Raw genomic sequence first — 20,931 nt, forward strand, 5'->3', positions numbered from 1 at the left:
TTACAGCACTCAATTCTTCACTTTTCTTAGTGGTTTGAAAGCTTCCGCAGCAAGAAAACCCCAATTCAACATATAAAAGCCCCTTTGCCCAACTCTGACTTCAAAAAAGCCAACCGGTTTTTTTCAAGTTGCCTGACGCCGGCGCCATGATACCCGACGAAGAGGAAAATGAAATCCCTGCCCTTGATTTCCAGCATCTCAAAGTGATCTCAGCCGTCGGCCGCGGAGCCAAAGGCGTGGTTTTTCTCGCGAAAGACGTAGCGTCCGACGAGTTCTTGGCTCTGAAGGTGATCGCCAAGGCTCTGATCGAGGGAAAGGGCAAGGCTGATGGCGCCGAGTACAAGAGGATTTGCTTCGAACAGCAAGTGCTACGTCGTTTTAGCCATCCGCTTTTGCCGAGATTGCGTGGAGTTTTGGCTACGGAAAATGTTGTGGCCTACGCTATTGATTATTGTCCTGGAGGTAATCTTCATTCTCTGAGGAAAAGGCAGACTGAGAAAATGTTCTCCGATGACGTTATCAGGTAATTTTCCAAATCTCCGTTTGGTTACCGAGAAAGCTGCGGGAGAAAAAAAAAATACACTCACACTTTACTATATATTAAGTTGATCGTTTTTATTTTTTTTGTTTTGAATCTCTAGGTTTTACGCGGCGGAACTGGTTTTGGCGTTAGAGTATTTGCACAGTATAGGCATAGTTTACAGAGATTTGAAGCCAGAAAACGTTATGATTCAAGAAAACGGTCACATAATGCTCGTCGATTTCGATCTGTCCACGAGATTATCGCCAAGAAGTCCTCGATCGTCTCCAAATGCCGACTTGGTCCCCAAATCTGACTTGGTGAAGAAAAAGCGGTTGTCGCCGTTGCACCGGTTCTGTAACTCGGGCATTTTACCGGATGACTCGATTTCGCCGGGTAACTCGATGAAGGCCGAGTCCGACTCTGCGGAGAAGTGCAACTCGTTCGTGGGCACAGAGGAGTACGTCGCGCCGGAGATCGTGTTAGGAAACGGCCACGACTTTGCGGTGGACTGGTGGTCCCTCGGGGTTCTGCTGTACGAAATGCTGTACGGAGCGACGCCATTTAGGGGGTCCAATAGGAAGGAGACCTTTCATCGGATTTTAACCAAGGTCCCGGAGCTCACAGGGGAAACGACGCCGTTGAGGGACCTGATAGCGAAGATGGTGGAAAAGGACCCGGAAAAGCGAATCGAACTGGAGAGAATCAAGGGCCACGATTTCTTTAGAGGGATTGAGTGGGATCACGTGTTGCGAATCTCGCGGCCACCGTTTGTTCCGGAAAATGAAATTGAGGGCATAGAGGGAATTAAAAATATCGACGCGGAGTTGTTTGTCCAGGGATTAGTTGGAAACGGAGAAGTAGATGTTAACAGAGGTGTTGTGAACAATAATCACAAAACTACTGAAACTGATAAATTTCTTAATTTCTGATTTTTTTTTTTTTTGATAGTTTTAGTTTATGTACTAATCATTATTATATTTATTTGAACAGCATGGAGCTAGCTGTAAATGTAACTGATAAATAAATTAGAGCAATTGTTATATAGACAGAAATTTTCTATAAATGAGTTTATAGGAAATTTTATCCATTCCACGTATAAAATTGACATATGTCTTTTGGTGGCATTAATAAAAAAAAAAAAAATGTGATTCTTATATGTTTAAAGGACATATATAGGGTAGCTCAATCGGCTGGAGATCAAGCCTCATGAAGCACTTGGTGAGATAGAGTATAATATATAGCATTTTGATATGTAATTATAATTAAGGCCCCGTTTGGAAACCACTTTCCCCTCCCCTCCACTTAGGATTTTTTTTTAATTGATCGAAAAATAAAATTGATGTGATATAAAATTGAAATAATTTATATGGAAAAAAAAAAAAAAAAAAAAATTGTATTGTAGTGAGTTTTTTATTTAAGAAGTGATAAAAAAGTGTTGATATGATATGAATAGTGAAGAAAATTAAGAATATTTTGAAGTTGATATTTTTTTGGAAGAAATGAAAGTAAGGGAAGGAGAGAGGAAAGTGGTTTTCAAATCGGGACCTAAGTTTCACTTCTTTATACTTTAAAAAATTATAAATGTTGTTTTCATATATCAAATGAAGCTTGTGCAATTTTTAATTTTTTAAAGTAATGGTTGTAAGAGAATCTTGTGATCATTTAGCAGAATAGTACAAAGATGTACGTGTGCATAGCTTTAGTCAAATCTTGTAAAAGATTGAAGTATAGACATAAATGTGTGCATGGCTTTAGTCAAATCTTTGGAAAAGATTAAATTATTATTTAACGCGTAATTGTATTGAAAGAGTACCTTTTTTAGAGTGGTTTTTTTTAACTTATTATTATTATTATTATTATTATTATTAGAGTTAAATATTTCTATGATTTCTGAGTTTCAATTTGCATCGCAGATGGTATCTCAATTTTAAAAAAATATTGAATTAGTACCTCAATTAAGTTTTTCGTCTAAAAACTAACGACTCGGCGACTCGCCATGTATGAACCTCTGAAGTTGACTGAAGTTGACACGTAGCACTATATAAAAAAAATTAAAAATTAAAAATCTTTAAAAGATAATTAAAAAACAATAAAATTAAAAATATATATATTAAAAAAAAAAAAAAAAAAAAAAAAAAAAAAAAAAAAGGGGGTGGCGAACTACCTCTACCTTGGGGGTAGTTCGACCTTTTTTTTTTTTTTTTTTTTTGTCCATGGGGTGGCTGAACCACCTCATGGCTCAACAACCCTTTTTTTTTTCATTATTTTTAAATTTTTTAATTAATTTTTAATTTTTTATATAGTGTCATGCTTCAACCTCAAAGGTTGACACGTAGCGTACTGTTAGTTTTTGGACGAAAAACTTAACCAGGGTACCAATTTGGTATTTTTCCAAAATTGAGGTATCATATGTAATGTAATTTGCAACTTAAAGACTAAAAAATAAAGTTGTGAAATCTCATGGACTAAAAACGTATTTAACTCTTATTATTATTATTATTATTATTTTCAAAACCAAAAAATGTGACCTTGTTATTAACATCTTTTTCTTTCTTCTTTTTTTTTTTTAAATAGAGTACAAAACCCTTCTGAAAAAGATAAGTCACAAATCATTATTCAATAAATAAAACACAATATATTACTCAATAAATAAATAAACACAAACATTTTTAAGCTTATATTTTCTAGATATTCTTTATTACATATTTAAACTTTTTTTTTTTTTTAAAGAAAAAGTAACTGGAATGGTGGTCGTCAATTTAGTTGTGGTGGCAGCTATCGCGGTGAGTTCTGATTTGTTTGGTGACTCGAGGTTGTGGTCACCAAATTTGTCTAGCAGATTCGTTGTGCTTGCCAAAATGGTTTGGTGGCCACAAGGCCGTTTGACACATTCAACACTTTTTTCAAATGTGACCTTTAAACCAATTTTCAAGGTTTACTTATTTAAAAATTCTTTTCCAAGCCCCAAACCCAAAACACTTCTCAAAACTTTACGTACCAACCATGTGTGTTTATTGTTTGCAAAGTGATGTACCCAAGAACATCTCTTAGGAAATAGAATTTGGATCCTCTCTAGTTCAATTGAACTGGAGAGTATCTAGTTAGTTATAGGGCAGGGGTATATTTGTCCAAAAAAATGTGAAATAACAAAAATACCCCTGATATAATAATAACTAAATAGATACTCTCCAGTTCAGCTAAACTGAAAAGGATCCTGTTGATAGGAAATGGGCCTTCCCGACACAAAGTTATTCACAGCTGAACCTAGACCAAGTCCAGAAGGACGAGCACACAAACAATAAAAAGATGTCGTGTGTTCAATATCCATACCTTACTACCACCTAAACTTCTAATGCTCCCTCTATTCTTAGGGGCTAAGAGACATTCAGTCATTCACATAACGGAGTGGGGGGTTACGGAATCAAACTAGTTATCCCATGGACCTCCCCCCTAACCAACCAAAGTGCAAGAAAATACTCCATAAAATAGAAGGAAATAGCTCACTCACGAGGTGCGCACCATTCTAGCCAAACATTTTTTCTTTGTGAATTCCTTAAACTCATTTCCTTCTCTAGCCAATACTAACTTAAGCTCATCAGAGTTACTCCTTTGCTAGAACCTATAAGGATGCTTTGTGCTTGACCTTTATTTTCTCTTTGCAAGTTCTCTCGATTTAAGATTTGGCGTGTGACGAAATGATTCTTCCATTGGCATCATCTGTGGGAATCTGAATTGTTGATTCCTAGAGATTTTTAAACTAGATCGATGAGTGCCGACTGACAGGGCCACCCATTCCGACCAACACACAAAACCAAAGGATCTCGGCCAACCTAAGGTCGTCTACCCAACCCAATCCTCAAGAGCAAAGAATTTCAATGATCGAGCAACAGCAGCTGATCGCACAAAATATACAGCAATTAACAAAATCAGAACAAGATGATGTAATTCAACATGCAAAATCTAGAGCTGTCTCACTATAACAACTAAATCAGCATGATGAAGCAAGCAAGAATGTAGTAGATGGTGAAAAATGATCCCAACTAATGAGAAAAGAACTTAGGAGAATTCTCTCATGCATGAATTGAAGAGTGTGTCGAACAACATGAATCTGGCAGCCGTGTTGTAACACCCCAAAATTAATTAACTAGTAATTAGGTTGAAGTGCCACCTCTACTACCATAATATCAGAAAATACGCAGCGAAAATGTAATTTTGATCTAACCTCACCTTGATATCTTTCTTTTTCTTTTTTCTTTTTTTTTTTTTTTTTTTTTTTACACCTTACAATATTAGTACAAACCAAAGCATTTATAAAAACAATAACCTCAAAAGTATATGACCTCAATTGTTATTACACCTTACAACATTAGTACAAACCAAAGCATTTATAATTGGGATTTGATTCTTGTACAACACCAATACAATAACTATACAACAACCCCTCACATGAGGGTGGGTCCCAGTATGTGGGCCCCAATATGTAGGACCCACCCTCATGTGAGGAATTATTGTACAGTTGTTGTATTGGTGTTGTAAATCTAACATTTTCTTTTATAAATACAATAACCTCAAAAGTATATTATTCTCTCAGATACAACAATATACAAGAGAACAAATAAAACTCTACAAGACTTCACATTGTTACCTCAAATTTTTTTTGTGAATACATCTAGCCTTTACGTCTAGAACTATCACTCGCTAGTCTTTATGGTTTTACTGGTGAAAAATCACGTAAGTACACGGCTTAATAAGTAAATCACTGATGAAACTTAGCCAATATAGTGAGCTCGATTTATGTTGGTAATAAGCGTTAAAAGATAGTTGTACGTAGAAAAGCCTTTCAAAAAATTGTTGATAGAACACCATTAAGGGTTAAACATGAGGTTTTTGGACAAATTATGCTTAACTAGTTAGGAAACAATACATTTACATACAGTTTAAGGCAATATTTAAGAAATCATGAATCGGTTCAAAGACTGAAAATTTTGGCTTTGGTGGTCGGACGGCTAACAATTTGGCGATCACTGGTGTCAGATGGAGAGCCCAACAGAGTGAGCACAGCTGAATCCGCTGTTGGAGTGAGCAGGATACGGCTGTTTGGCCCCAAAGGTACGGTGCCTTCCAAATAGCAGGCAGAGTAATAGAGGCAGATATTTGATTAGATTATTATCTGATTTAAGCAAAAATGGGCTTCTTATCCTACTTTACTTCAGAAATTGTAGAATGTATGTTCTACTACATAAGGAGCCAACAGAATACAAGAATCTAAAAACAAAACAACATAACAATATAGCATCGGAAAAATAAATCATATCCATTCAACCGAAACAAAATAATTCTCTGTTAAAATTGATAGCAAAAAGTGTTGATAACACCTAATAAAATGAAGAGTGATATTATAGCATCAAGCTCACTCGTCCTCCTGGCTGCGCAACCTGGCCAGTTTATTGGTAACAACGACATCCAGCTGCGCTGCACGCTCAACAATCTCCTTTCTCTTCCGGGTCGATATGTTGTGCGCTATCTCAGCACAGTAGGTCCTAAAAGTACATGAACAAGCAAGCAAATATTAGGTGAGAAAAGGGGGATTGCAGACGTGTGAATGAAAGGAATTAAAAGAAACTGTTTTTTATACCTGTTGTGCATCATAAGAAGCTCCAGCTCTTTGACATTGTGCACGACGAATTTCTTAAATCCATTGGGAAGATAGTGGCGAGTCTTCTTGTCGGTGCCATAACCAATATTTGGCATCAAAGTGCATCCTTTAAACTTCCTCCTAACACGTGAATCAATACCCTTAGGCCTGCGCCAGTTTGTCTGCCACGCATTCAAAATAAGTTACCATCCAAGGGCCCAATATTACAACATATCATATGACTTATGAGCAGGAATATGACAACTGTCTAACAAGTCTAAATTCTTCAGTAAAGAAGATATCCAAAAATACATTGACGACTTAAACCTCAATTCCAGTGCCAGGCAGGAGGAAGAAAAAAGATCAGTTTCAGCATTAAACCAAAAATGATAAATGGTGGGGGGGACCATCCGGCCACATGCAGGTCTTGAAAAACAAGAATACATGCATGTGAATTTTATATTTTCAAATAAATAATAACATAAAAAGAGTGAAAAAACAAAACTGGGTAATAATTGAGCTTGTCATGTGTCAAATAGAGCAAGTGTAACATAGAGGCATTTCTAAAATTTCAATAAATTAAAGCTATTGACAGTTTATGTAATGACCCAGAGAAAAGCGCTAGCTACATTTACTCTATCACTTACAAAGAACTAGTCAATTTGGAGCTTCCCTATAATCTTTTATAAAGCCTAGTTTCACATAATAATTAGGTAATGTGGAACTTACCACTCATGACCGTCTTTATAAACCACACACTCTATGTAGGCTACTCCTCATCTTCACAATATGAGACCGGGGTGTTACAGTTCAAGGAAGAAATCAAAATGTCACATGCAATTCAAGGACCAATATTGTATATATTTCTTTTTTAACAATAACAAATATCGCAATCTTTCATTTTTTTTTTTGATAAGTAAGAAAAGTTTTATTAGAAAAAGTGTAAGGCGCCCCTAAGTACACAAGGAGTATACATAGGAACAACCAAAGCCAATCCACCAAAAGCACCCAACAAAACCCTAAAGCCCAAAAGGATCACCCGAGAACAGCCCACAAAAGAACCCAACAAAACCCACAAGGAGGCAAGCCCTAAAACCCGAAAACCTCTAAACCCACGAGGGCACAAAACCCTACTACATGAGAGCCTTGCCTTTCCCACGCCTAGAGGGAGCGCTTGCAATTTTTCATTTGTTTTCCCCATGTAAGAAAGAGGTTGCCCAAATCGTGGTGAAATATTTTCTTAAACACCTTCTTCCGGTCCTTAAAGAAGCCAGCATCTATGTGAAAGTAAACTGATAGCCAAACCCGACAAACTTCCACCTTTTCTTTGTGCGTTTATGGACAAGTTTTTGTTTTTGGAGATAAGTAAAATATTATACATTTCAATTATTTATGCTCTTATCATCTACTTTTTTTTCCTTTTAATTTCAATTTTCTATATCCAACTAAAAATACATTTCTTATAGAAAAAGGTACAAATAAAACCTGTGTTGCCACATCATAAGCCTACAACAAGACATAGGTGAAACATGCTACCAATTCCTTGATACAATTGAGGGAATAGACAGTGGTACAACATCAACTACTCAAGCAACAACTCAAATAATAGCTTACGGCTTGTGCCTTTACTACACGAGCAATTCCTATTAACAACAATTAGTTTAGCACACGAAAAGCTAATGGTAACCACATAAAGCATACAATTGTATGATTTATGACTTAAAACATCTCCGAAATTTCTATCAGCCAATTGGGCATGTGTAAAACTATGTATGTGCAAGGCAATGTGTTCCATGAGCTACAGCAAAAACATGATGATATAATATTTCTTAAGTCATGAAAGCATCATCTACACTTTTCATGGTAGATTTATGAATTAATTCCGCAAAAAAATTTCTGGCCAATAAGAGAAAAAAGGATGGGGGTAGCAGAGATTACTTACATTTAAGGTAAAAATGTCTCGTACAAAAGCGCAATTAGAATGTCAAACTTCATTTTTTTTTCTCTTGCTTTAAGAACACAATAAAACATAAACAGCTACATTATAATTAAGGCTTAAAGTTTCCAAAAGATCAGCCAAACCAAGCCCCGGGCGGGAGCCTATTCCTCGGAGAGTTTTCATTTTCTAAAATAAATAATATTTATTATGTGAAAAGGGCAACCTCTAATTTATGTTAAGTGAACAGTAAAAGAAAATAAGAACAAGAATTGGCCTCAAGGAGAGAGGGGGAATAGGAGATTCGAACTAGTGATCTTTGTTTCATAAAGCATGATGCCCGGCTGATTGGGCTACCCCATAAGAAAACATTATTAAAAACTCCTTGAATTGATGCCCAGGAAACACAGAAAGTTTTTAATCTGATAAATACAAGCCAGGAGTTCTAAGGTGTTCTGTATTGCTCCTCCTAGATGCACCAAGAAACAAATAAAGAGCCAGACAAGTATCCAGCAATGATTGCATTACACTGCCTTCCCCTAAAAAGCACGGTGAAAGAATAATGTGGCACTCAGCTGATATCAATCAGTTAAAACAGCAGATATAGAAACTTGCAGGCAAAGGAATAGCAATCCAACATGATATGATCCACCCAACTCTGATTTTGCGTAGCATATGCATCATCTATTCAACAAGCCACCAAACCCAATTAATCAAACCATTATTAAACATCAAGACCTTATCCACAAGTATAATCAAAGCACAAAGTGCACCTAAGGTGCAAAGCATAACTCTTACACCACCTTGCCTAGGAAGCGCAGGCCCTAATGCTCAACAACTGGTGCTCAACATGCCAAAATCTATCTCGGTTAAATAAGTGTGCACCTACAACCTGCTCTCCCCACCTCTCTCTCATCCTACAGGTATTTTAAAAATTGGAGCCCAGTGCTTTCACTCATCCTCCCAGCTTTGTTTTCAATCACCAAAGAAATGTTTTGTCACTATCCATAGAAAAAGTTTCAAGAAGTGCCCTTCAACATGTGTATCAACCTGTGGAGATTGTGCATAAAAAAGGTCCAGTTCCATTTGACGAGCAACTTGAGTTCTTTTCAAACAAATGCCGTGCATCAAAAGCTCTAATGTATCTTTTACAACAATGCAAATAAGCCATACTGAATTCGAGCCATATAACTGCGGTTGTGCATTAAAAGTGCAGAGCCTTCTGACAAGAAAGTCAAGTTCTACTTTCCAACAAATGTCAGTAAATGAAAAGCCCTAGTGCATCCTTGACTTCATTGCAAATAAACTATACTGTTTTCGAGTCATATAAGCTTGGACTTTACGAGCCATATAACTGCGGTTGCGCATTAAAGGTGCAGAGCCTTCTGACAAGAAAGTCAAGTTCTACTTTCCAACAAATGTCAGTAAATGAAAAGCCCTAGTGCATCCTTGACTTCATTGCAAATAAACTATACTGTTTTCGAGTCATATAAGCTTGGACTTTACGAGCCATATAACTGTGGTTGCGCATTAAAGGTGCAGAGCCTTCTGACAAGAAAGTCAAGTTCTACTTTCCAACAAATGTCAGTAAATGAAAAGCCCTAGTGCATCCTTGACTTCATTGCAAATAAACTATACTGTTTTTGAGTCATATAAGCGTGAGCATCAAAAGTCCAGTGCCTTCTGACAAGAATTCAAGTTCTACTTTCCAACAAATGCCACTGCATGATGCATCAAAAGCTCTAGTGCATCTTTCACTACATCGCATGTACACAATAGCGAATTTCAGTTGAAGAACTAATACTTTCCAATGCCACCTAGGCATCACCTTCTACAAAAACATAGAGTAATTCCACAACTTAAAGCCAAAACAGAGGCTGAAATAGCTAATGCATATACCTATAGTCTTTAGATGCCCATCTAAGAAACCCATGCAATATGTTTTTCCTTCAAATTAGGCATTCCTTTAAATCTTTTGTAGCACTCAAGAAACTCATAAAGCAGCACTTATGTTAAGAAGCATATGAGTAAAAATCTAATCTCTGGAAGATTAGATGGGCATATAATTAAAACATGAAGGAATTCTAAATCACTCTGGTTATCTCGTCAATAAGCCAAGCTACTCAATATTTAAAAGCTTGCTCAATCTTAGATTTCGGCTTAGAAGAGGCAAAGGCTTATACTCAAATATAATTTTAGACTTGTACATTACAACTTGCCGAGGAGGATGCTCATACACGAAATTCCCCCAGATTTTAAGAAAAGATTGATTACCGAGGCATTGGACAGCTAAATTAACAATTCTGGCAAAAACGTAATACTCACAAACATCTGAATTATATAAAAAAGCGTATCGAACAACATTAAGCAAACACAAACAGATTTAGATATATAAACAAACCTTCACAGAAATTTTTCGGTCACTTTGTGGCCTCTTGAACTGCTTGACACGCTTCTTCACAATCTTCTTTGTCAGCAAAGGAACAGCCATTTTTTCTATATCATAAACACTCAAATAAGCACAAACCGAGTATACACACAAATACAAAATACACAAACAGAAAAATGTACAGCCTATGCAAATTACTCCTTCCTTTGGGGAAATAAATTTCCAAAGAGAATTAAAATAGAGAAACTCAGTTTCTTTTCTTTTCTCGGTTAAAGAAATTCCTGAAAAAAATTTCTACCGAGGCAAACATAGCCTTGAGAAATTCCGATACAGTCATTTCAGCAACTATTCACATTTCATCAACCAAAATCTAAGAGACGCAACCTTACGTTTACAAGTTCAGGAAAGTCTCTTGAAAATGCGCACCAACCCGATGCTCACAGGTGGTGAACGGCTCTGTAAACCCTAATAGAGCAAAGAGGAAAAGAGCCAGGAATTAAAGCGGCTATATATATATCAAGCAGTTGCAGATAGATAGATCCATGGGCATATGGGCCCAGCCCAAAAGTATTCGGGTTGTGAGTGAAAAATAAGACCATTGAGGGCCCCGACTGCTGAAACGGATTTTGTCAAACCAGTTGTTTGGGCTCCAAGGCCGTTTGGGATCTAGGGTCCACATGTTTTTAGAAAGAGTAATTGTATATGGACTAACAAATTATAGCTCAGATGTCATGTATTACTTTTTCTTTTTGAAAAAGTATCAATCAATTGTCACCATTTCCCCTCAAACTATCGATAGAGTCAATGTCCACCTAAACTAGTAATATTTTTCATACAAAATTATTCTTTAAATTATATAAAAAAAACTATTAGTTTTAATATTTTGTGAAAATTGCACCATTGGTCATTGTAGTTGGTTTAAATTACAAATTGCTCACTCTGGTATCAAAACAAATTTAGGGTCCGTTTGGGTTTGCGATTTTAAAAAGTGTGATTTAAAATAACGATTTTAAAATGTGCGATTTGAAAAAAGTGATTTTTAAGAACGCAGTTAAGCGTTTGGCAAAATCACAGTTTAACTTTTAAAATCGCAAATTAGCCTTTAAAATTCTGCGTTTTCAAAAAAGCACCATCTTACCTGCGATTTGAAAAAGCATATTTTTTGCGTCTTCAAATCGCAATTTTTAAAAACGCAGTTCCCAAACGATTTATGTTCTGCGATTTGGTTTAAAATCGCACTTATTATCTACGAAATCGCAATCACAAACGCACCCTTAGAGATTCTAACGATTGGCTTAATTTACAAATCGCTCATTGAAATCAAATTCCGTTTAAAATTTTTTGACAGATTCCATTAGGCGTCACGTCAACACCAATAAGATGGTGATACGTATCAATCAAAATAAAAAATTTAAAAATATTAAAAAAAAATTGAAAAGAGAAAATGGGTGTTTGCCGGGTGGGTAGCCACCCAGGTCACCCCCAGCAAAATTACTCATATATGTGACCATTTGCTTTGCACATGACATCAGGTAGGAAGAGTCCAATGAGGAGTTTAGGAGAACAGCATATCAGTGATGACCACTTTTTTCTTTTTCTTTTTTAACCAATACTCAATTTTCATTAATAATCATAATCAATGAAGATATATTGAGCCTATCCAATTATATGCTTAGAACCAAATTCAAGCACCAAAATAATAGTATTCTGCACCAAATTTAGGCACCAAATTCATAGCATTCTGCCCCTACTTTTGTTTATAACTTATTAGTAATTTTGTGTTTTTCACTTTCGCTAAAAGCTTAGGCCAGCGACCCATGATGCTCATAAAACATAACTCCAATAAACAAAGATAAAGACATGTGGACAACCACAGTGAGCAAACAGAACTTCAATAAACAAAGTTGGGGACTTTATACTTTGCCCAATTACCGACCAAAAAAGGTGCATTGGAGGCCTTAGATAAAGTTGGGGACGAGCAAAGTGGGTTATACAAGCATAGCACAAACAAACTTCACCCAAGTATTTTGTTCTAAAAATTGTGCATCATGAAAAGTGGGTTCAGGCTCCAGAAATACCTCTGACTTGGGTTCGATAGTCTGTCGCGAGGTTGAGAGAATGGGTTTCGGGAAATCAGCTTCTAACCGGTCTCCGACGTGCACAGATCCGTTCGAAATGTTGAACCTTTGGGGGAGATCGACAAGTTTGTGCCAAATTAGGGCTCGGACAAGTTTGTGCCAAATTGGGGGAGATCAGATCGGACAGAAAGAAAACCAGTTGAATAATTGAATAACATTACAAAATTTAATTTCTCTCGTAAATTGATTTGGGTGATGTGGCAGCCAATCGTCTGACATGGCACTGATGCGTCTTATTACTTGGCATCTGGGATAGGTGTCGAGTTTTTAAGGGTATTTAGTGACACTAACGTGGACAACAATTAGTTTTTGGACGGAAAATTGAGCAGATGTACCATCTCCGTCTTGATCCAAAGCTAAGGTACCATCTATGATACAAAATGAACCACAAGGGGCAAAAAATAAAAGAGTTAAACCATAGGAAGCAAAAAGGTGTTTATCCCTAAAATTAAAGAGCATAATCCATATATCAAATAAAGAACATAAGTGCACTATAGGTTATTCTCTCAAAATCTTTTCCTTTTGAAATCATATCTTTAGAGTTTTGAACTTTATGTAGTATAGTAACACAAAATGCTTCTTTGAGTACACCTATGGTTAGGGGTGGGCAAATTATCCGCCTACCGCCTACCGACCGCCTACCGAACCAACATCAATCACCTACCGACAAAATTCGGTTCGGTAGTCGGTAAAGAATTTTTAACCGAAAGTCGATTCGGTTCGGTTGTACTGTTAACCGACTTACCGAATCGAAAATTAACCGACCGTTTAACCGAACAGTCGAAACGAAACGACGTCGTTTTATTGATAACGAAACGACGTCGTTTCATTTCATCTTATTTTTTTTTATTAAAAAATCAAAACGGCGTCGTTTTATCACACATGAAACGACTCTGTTTTCTAAGACTATATATTCATCGCTATTCGCTTCAAGACCTAAACCATTCGGCAATTCCAGGCTTCCAATTCCAGCCCACCCCAACCGCCTCCCCACCTACCCATCCTCTCCTTTTTCCGAATAGCTTGAACCCTAACCCTAACCGGCCGACTCCACCGACAGCCGACGCAGCTGAGGCCCGTTGTTGCCTCCTCGCCTTCCCCTACGGTCCTACCCCCCTTCTCAATCCTCAGCTAACCAAACCCTAAGGCCTGGTAGTCCGGACTCCAGAAGACTCGACACAAGCCGCGGATCGCTGCCGTCCCCTCCCCCTCGGAAACTGTCCGGTAGCTCTCTCTTTGACTCTCTCTCTCTCTCTCTCTCTCTCTCTCTCCCGCTTCTTCACTTTCCTCCTTCGCTCCTTCCTTGTTTTCCTATGTCTCCGCCTTCTTCACTTTCTGGTTGGAGCATATATGGGCATTTGGTTTTGGAGCTGTTGGGCATTTTCTTGTCCAATTAGGCAAATTTTTTTATCAGTGTTGGCGTTTTTGTGGAATTTCAACTTATTTATGTTGGATTTAGTGCATTTTCTTGTTCATGTCTTATTTATAAAGTCTGGCTTTATGTTTGTATGTTCGAAGTTGTTCCAGCTTGAGGGTGAGTAGTATTCAGAGTTTGTTTGTGTTCTTCCAAGCCAAGCATATATCTAATATGCTTTGTATGTAATGAGCTGTGTAGCCTGTGTGTGAGCTCATTATACAAAGCTCCAATATATGTGGAATTAATTGAGAGAGGGACAACATAGAAACAACTCTTCCTTTTTCATATGTTCTATTCTTATTTTCACTCTAGAGGAAAGGACAGCTGGTAAAAGATTATAGAAATATGGACACAGGACACTTAATCAGGACACCTAACAGAGATACATGGTCCTTTACTCCTTTCCCTTTATATTACAATATTACCCTCATTTTCTAATAGTAAGGATAGTTCCTAACCTTTCCTTTATGACTATCGTGACTTAGTTTATTTCGTTACATCTGCTACTTTGTCTCCTGGATGCTGTACACATAGATATCCTTTAAGTTGTGGGAGTTGGGTCAGTGAGCATGATGAGTTACATCAAATTACTCTTGAAGATGAAGATAGCTACAAGCTTGACTTAGGTAATGTTAATCATATTTGTTCATTGTTCCAATTATTTGATTCAATTGATTTTTTACTAATTCTTTTAATATTTCATTGTTTTAGAAATTATGTCTGACTCCATCACATTTGACAATTGACAATGATTAAGGCTTGAGGGATGTACTTTGTTGCGTTGAAAGAAAGTGGTAGGTTTTTTCATCTTATTATTTTCTAATTTTTCTTACTTGACATTTACTCATTTACTTGTTTGTGGTCTTTTACTTTTTTTTATTGATTAATTTATAACTTATGTTTTTTGATTTTATCATTGAAGGAAGCAAATTGAAGGTCATCCCATGTTGGACTGTTGGAGGAAGTTTTTATTTCTCCAATTCTCTTTTGGAGTTTTTGTTGGAGCTGTAATTTTTAGCTTGTTACTGTTAACTTATGGTTTTGTAACTTTTGTTTGAAATTCTGGAGATGTTGCCTGTTGGTGGAAACTTGATGATAGAAGATATTCTTTTTGTTTGATGTGTGCTATGATGAATCCTCAATTTGATATTCTAATTTACCAGAATATGCAAAGGATTTCTGAGCAAATTCTGTTAGACTGTCTTTCATTTCAATGTTTCATGCATTTTTTTTCTCTGCAGTTTTTAGGATGATATATCTTTTCTTTTCCTGCATCGTTTTTCAATTTTTCCTGCTATTTTTTTTCTTGCTTCTAAGCTTCTTTTAGAACATAAGTTTTTTCAGCATCTTTGCATCTTTTTTTCCTGCTTCTTTTCTCTGCAGGCTGCAACTACTAGCTAGCTGAACTCTAAGTTATTTAAGTATATAATGACTATGTGCTGAATGGTATGATGTATGGACGTATGTTTATTGTTGTGGTAATATAAGTTTTGTTTACTACATTCTTATTCATTATTAATTATTTGTGAGATTCAATATGAATTCAGAATTCTAGTATTCTACAAATCCAATAATAAACTTGAAACTGATGAATGTTTAACATTTTTCAATAATATATGTACTCATAAAAAAAAAAAAAAAAAAAAAAACGTTTCAATGAACGTTTAACATTTTTTGTGTAATTCTGTGCGGACACAATACACATGGAAGCCAAGATTTTACATTTTTCTTTTATTATTTGTTATTTGCTAGTGTTAGCAATCAGCATGGTCTCAAGGTTTTTATTTTTATTTTTATTGGTATCCTGCAAACAATTGAAATTAATATCAAATTTACTATTTAAGAGATCTAATTATCTCATTTAGAAAATTAAATATTTAAATGTATGAAAATTCGATTAAAGATTGTAAATATGTAAAAAAGAGAATAATAAAATATTATTCTTCATAATTGATTCATTTGATTTGAATGGGCCAATGGCTTGTGGTGGTGTTGGGCCTGCTGGCAAATGTTAAAAAATGAAGACTAATTGTTTTTAAAAGTAATTTTTTTTTTTTACCAATTTAAAAAATTAGGCCCAAATTATGAAGGCCCATTTGAAGAGTGTTAACCGAATTAACCGACCGCCTTAATCGAATTGCCTTTCGACCGCCTACCGACCGACTTTACCGCCTATGCCGACTTAACCGAACTTTTCAAAAATATTCTTAGTCGGTTAGATGTCGGTGAATTAACCGACTTAACCGATCCAGTCGGTTAACCAAACCGACTTAACCGCCTACCGAACCGCTGCCCACCCCTACCTATGGTGGACTTTAACATATAGAAAACAAACCAAAATATTTTTAGAACAAAACTTTGTCTTTGACTCCAAAATGGCCGAATAAGTGCTTGGATGAGTTGAGTAGTTTTTGATTTCTAAACGACAAGGCTGGGCTGTGAAAAAGCAAGATAAAAAATACTTTTATCCTTCCCATAGCTATTGGACAAAAACTTTAGGAAGCAAAACATAAAATCTTCTCTCAAAATATAAGCTCGCCGAATAAGTAAAAGAGAAAAGCAGGGAGATTTTTGCATGGAAATGGACTTGTCTTTGTAAAAATGAAAGACCTATGCCTTACCTTATATTTATAGGAATCAAAGCAATCTGAATGGTGAGTATAAACCCACGGTTGCTTGCTGGAAAATAAGAGACAAGGAAGCTTCCTTCCTTTGAAAATCAAGACAAGCTACCTAAAAGTCCTCTTACCTTTTTAACTATTTTTTACTTTTCAACCAAATGAGACTAACTAGTAAAAGATCAGTAACTATTGGTCAGAAACAGCAAGGGGGTTGACTATATATAAGTCTTTTGAATTAATTCTATAGTTTATTCGACAATTGGATCATTTAAAACATCGATTTCGGGTCAAAAAATCAATTGTCACCAAATTGAATTCTGACTTCATAGGATTTAAGTAATAACTATATATGTACTATACTGAGTCATTAATATGCCCTAAAAACATATTTGTCGTGCCCGAAATTAGAAATAAAACGTCAACAAAAAATATCATTTGACAACTAAATAATCAACTCTAAGTATAAAATGTCAACTAGTGGACTTTCCACAAAATTTAACCATATGATAGATATTTCTATTGTAAGTATAATGGGCTTTGATTTGACTAAATCTGAGTTGGTTTGACTTATTTTTGGTCCAGTCAAAATTTTAAGCTCAAACGTTAACTTTCAGTTTTTTAAAGGTTCAAGACTTTCATAAAACTTCTAGGCTTTTAAGACAACTATAAAATAGTTATAAGAACTTATTGACATTGTCTTCTCAACAATATTAATGAGTTCTATAATGAATTTTAAGAGCTTTGAATTTTCTGGGCGTTACAAAAATTAGCAACAACAATTGAGTCCATGCCTCTGCCTATGTTCTCTTCTTTTCTTATGCACGTACAATAGTATTTGCTATTCAACATTGAATATTGAATGGTTGGATACTTGGATTTCAAAATAAAAATAAAAATCAACAATGTATGAAAAATGGTTAATAACTGGAGAACTGGTGGTTGCAGTTATGAGGAAATAACCGCAACCACAACCAGTTGTGCACCCCTAGTAGCAACCCTCCCTGTGTCGACTCTGGTGAGCTGAAAATATTCAACAACAAAATATGTTAGATAAACATAAAAGCATGCAATCTTATATATATGTATATAGGAAAAATTACACTTTACCCCCTGAGGTTGACAGCAATTTGCAATTCACCCACCAATGTTTTAATTTCGTCAATTGTAGCCCATAAAGTTCAAGAAATTTTCAATGCATCCCCTTCCGTCCAATTGTATCGTCTGATGAAACGGAAATGCACCCACGTGCGCGGCACATTACTGCTAGCCAAGGAACTGGACAAAAATACCCTAAAAAAAAGGAGCTGTTTATTTCTAAAACTAAAACCCGTTTAACTGGTCAAAAATCCCCCCATACTTCATTAAAAATGCAACATTAAACAAGGACCCGTCATTTGTAAAGTTAAAACCCGAAAATCATCCTGAGAGAAGAAGCTTCGTCGTTTTTGATTTAGGGTTTCTTTATGGATTATCTTCAACAAGAGATCAATTTAGGGTTTGGGGTTGCCGTGATTAAATCAAAGTGGCTATTTAGAAACTTCCAAGGTATGTCAAAAAGACTCATCTTTTAAAATTAGGGTTTTGTGCAAAAGTCTTCTCCGTCGTTTTTTGTTATTAAACCTTAAATTCCTTCTTTAGGTCCTTTATTTTGTCTTGAATGAAGCCAAAGAGGCGGAAAAAAAAAAGTGCTTAGGGTTTGACATCATTTAGTTTTAAAGTTGGGTGTGTCTTTATTTTATTCAAAAGATGCTTTCAATGATTGGATATGTCTTTTTTTTTTTTTTATTGAAAATTTGCTTTCACTTACTGGGTCCGTGTGTTTTGGTTGAATTTCAATTACATTTTAATGATGATGAGACAATGTGTTTTGCTTTTACATGTGCATGATGTGCTACTTTGTGTGAAGTTGATTGGTGCATTGTGTGTTTAAAAAACAGCAGTAGTCCCCAGATGACAAAATGGTGCATGATTAGGTCCATGTGTTCAGCTGGTTGTTGCCTTGTGTGTTTAAAAAATACTATTGGTCCCTAGATGACAAAATGGTTGTATATATTGGTCAGTGTGTGAAGTTGGTTAGTGCCTTGTGTGTTTAAAAAATAGTAGTAGTCCCCAGATGACAAAATGGTTGTATTAGATATATTGGTTGCTGTTATCAAGACTGTTGCCCTTTATTTAATTTCACAGCATTGTCACTTACTGTGTTTTACTAAATTGACCTCGTAGAATGGCAAGTAGCAAATTGGTGGTTGAGGTCCATTTTGGGGGTAGGTTTGACCGGAGTTTTGGTTGTGTGTATTCAGGTGGTGAAGTTGAGTGCACAAAGTTAGTGTTGACCTTGATAAACTATCATACTTTGAAATTGAAGATATATGTAAAGAATTATGGCTATAGGGTAGGGGATTTAATGTATTTTAAAGACCCCGCAAAGAGTCTTGTTGATGGCTTGCATTTAATTACTTCTAACCATGATGTGCTTTTCTTGTCTTCTTGCCATACTGGGCATGTCATTTTGGAATTATACATTGCGTCTTTTGGGGATGGAGGAGGTGATGAAGAGGATGATGAAGAAGATGATGAATATGGAGGTAGGGTTGATTTGGATGATCATTGATGGGCAGATAAACTTAGTGATACTGAAGACTTATTTGATGTTGATGTTGATGTGGGTGTTGGTCGGGGTCATGGTAGGGCTGGGCCCTCTAATGTATAACCCGATAATCCTAGGGTTGAACAAGGTAAGGAAGAGGGTAATGAATGGGATAATGATGAGAGTAGTGAAGATGGTAGTCATGATGATAGTGAAGATGATGTGGACCACATTGAAGCTAGTCATGATGGTAGGCCTGTAAATGGTGAAAATTTGAAAATGTTGTTGATGATGACACTAACTCTGAGATGGGTAAAAGTGACATACTTGTCTCTCCAATAGCTAGTGATGAAGAAGTTGAAATACCCTCTGCCAGATGGTTTGAGTTCCATGCAGTTGACCTTGGGAATCCAGCTTTGGAACTTGAGATGAAATTTCCAAATATACAGACATTCAAGGAGGCTGTTAGGGTGTTCAATCTGAAAATGGGGAAGGACATTACTTGAGAGAATTTCTCTTTTGTTTTGTATACACAGAACCGAGAGAGATAGGGAGAGTTCTATGCCACTGTTTTAGGAATAACTTGGGCTGCTGGCCAAGAGACAAACAAAGAGATTTTGGTTCTGTTTTAAAGCAACTGGCCGAAAAGACAAAGAAGAAGAGGGCTTTGCTGGACCTACTGTAGTTCTTGAGAAATAAACAGAAAGGAAAGAAACTCTTTCCTTCTTGTTTCTGGGCTGGCCGAAAGAGATGAGAGCGGAGAGAGAGCTTTATGCAGCTTTTAAGAAGAACATAAGCTGCAATTTTGGGAGAGAAAGAGGATTGCTTTCTTTCTGTCTTTCCTTCCTGTTGTTATTGAGAATAGAGAGAGATATGCAGAGGAAGAGAAATAGAGAGAGAGCAAGAGAAGAAGAACCTGTACGTTAAACCGAAGGGGGTTCTTCTCCTTATATATTGATTTGGACAGCTGGGATGGCTTGGATCAAAATCATCTAACGGTTGGGGTTCACAGCGTGGGTAGCAAGTTGGTGAGTCATTGCATGAGTCACAGCATGCAATGATTAATCCTTAAAAATTTGAGATAGCTGGTGCGTGAATTTGCTCTCTGTAGAACAATGTCGATCGAGTGGCTAATGTTGGCGATCGAACGTCAGGTTGATCAAATGTCAAACAGTGGGGATCGAGTGGTAGGTCGATCAATCATCTGATGGCGAGGATCAATCGTTGCGTAGACTAAGCGTCGCACATCGGGTATCGATCGACTTGTGGATCGAGCGCCTTCGCGGGTGTTTCTATTTTTGTTGTAATCTATCGTTTGTGGTTTGCTAAACTCATCTAGCGGAATGAGAACTACTAACATTTCTCAAATGTTAATGAATATTTAAACTTATAAATATTCATATAATTGTTATATTATTTTATCACTATTATTAGGTCTTCAATTCTATTTTAAAACGTTATGTTTTATGTCTTAAAATTTGGGGCCCTACGTGTATTCAACTCAGTCTTTTTATTTGGTATTGTTTAATTCCTTCAAAATGCTATCATTCCATTATCTAGAATACCCTAGAGAGTAGAACATGGGCTGCGTAGATAATGGGTCACGTACATAATGGGTCAGTTAGCAAGTCTCGGTCCAGTGGGCAGTTACTTGATAATGTTAGTGGGTCATGTAATGGGTTAGC

At 36.3% G+C, this 20,931-nt stretch overlaps 2 protein-coding genes across 2 annotated transcripts; one reads left to right on the plus strand and one right to left on the minus strand.

The window, feature by feature from the left end:
• Positions 1–1,610, plus strand: LOC133880617 (serine/threonine-protein kinase OXI1-like). The gene is made up of 2 exons (XM_062319601.1): positions 1–523; positions 642–1,610. The coding sequence occupies exons 1-2, from the start codon at positions 147–149 to the stop codon at positions 1,450–1,452; spliced, it is 1,188 nt and encodes a 395-aa protein (XP_062175585.1). The 5' UTR covers positions 1–146; the 3' UTR covers positions 1,453–1,610.
• A 4,203-nt stretch (positions 1,611–5,813) lies between these two features.
• Positions 5,814–10,977, minus strand: LOC133880680 (large ribosomal subunit protein eL32z-like). Its single transcript, XM_062319669.1, has 4 exons — positions 10,873–10,977; positions 10,496–10,590; positions 6,159–6,340; positions 5,814–6,063 (listed from the first exon to the last, which is right to left on the minus strand). The coding sequence occupies exons 2-4, from the start codon at positions 10,583–10,585 to the stop codon at positions 5,934–5,936; spliced, it is 402 nt and encodes a 133-aa protein (XP_062175653.1). The 5' UTR covers positions 10,586–10,590; positions 10,873–10,977; the 3' UTR covers positions 5,814–5,933.
• Positions 10,978–20,931: the final 9,954 nt, after the last annotated feature.

The sequence above is a fragment of the Alnus glutinosa genome, chromosome 10 (assembly GCF_958979055.1).
Source record: "Alnus glutinosa chromosome 10, dhAlnGlut1.1, whole genome shotgun sequence".
Taxonomy (NCBI): Eukaryota; Viridiplantae; Streptophyta; class Magnoliopsida; order Fagales; family Betulaceae; genus Alnus; species Alnus glutinosa.

Bases quoted from the DNA above. Each gene is read 5' to 3' on its own strand.
- LOC133880680 (XM_062319669.1), bottom strand. From the start codon at position 10,585: ATGGCTGTTCCTTTGCTGACAAAGAAGATTGTGAAGAAGCGTGTCAAG. The intron at 6,341-10,495 runs GTTTGTTTATAT...AATGCGTGGCAG, and splicing joins ACCGAAAAATTTCTGTGAAG to ACAAACTGGCGCAGGCCTAA. The intron at 6,064-6,158 runs GTATAAAAAACA...ATGTACTTTTAG, and splicing joins CTTCTTATGATGCACAACAG to GACCTACTGTGCTGAGATAG.
- LOC133880617 (XM_062319601.1), top strand. From the start codon at position 147: ATGATACCCGACGAAGAGGAAAATGAAATCCCTGCCCTTGATTTCCAG. The intron at 524-641 runs GTAATTTTCCAA...TTGAATCTCTAG, and splicing joins TTCTCCGATGACGTTATCAG to GTTTTACGCGGCGGAACTGG.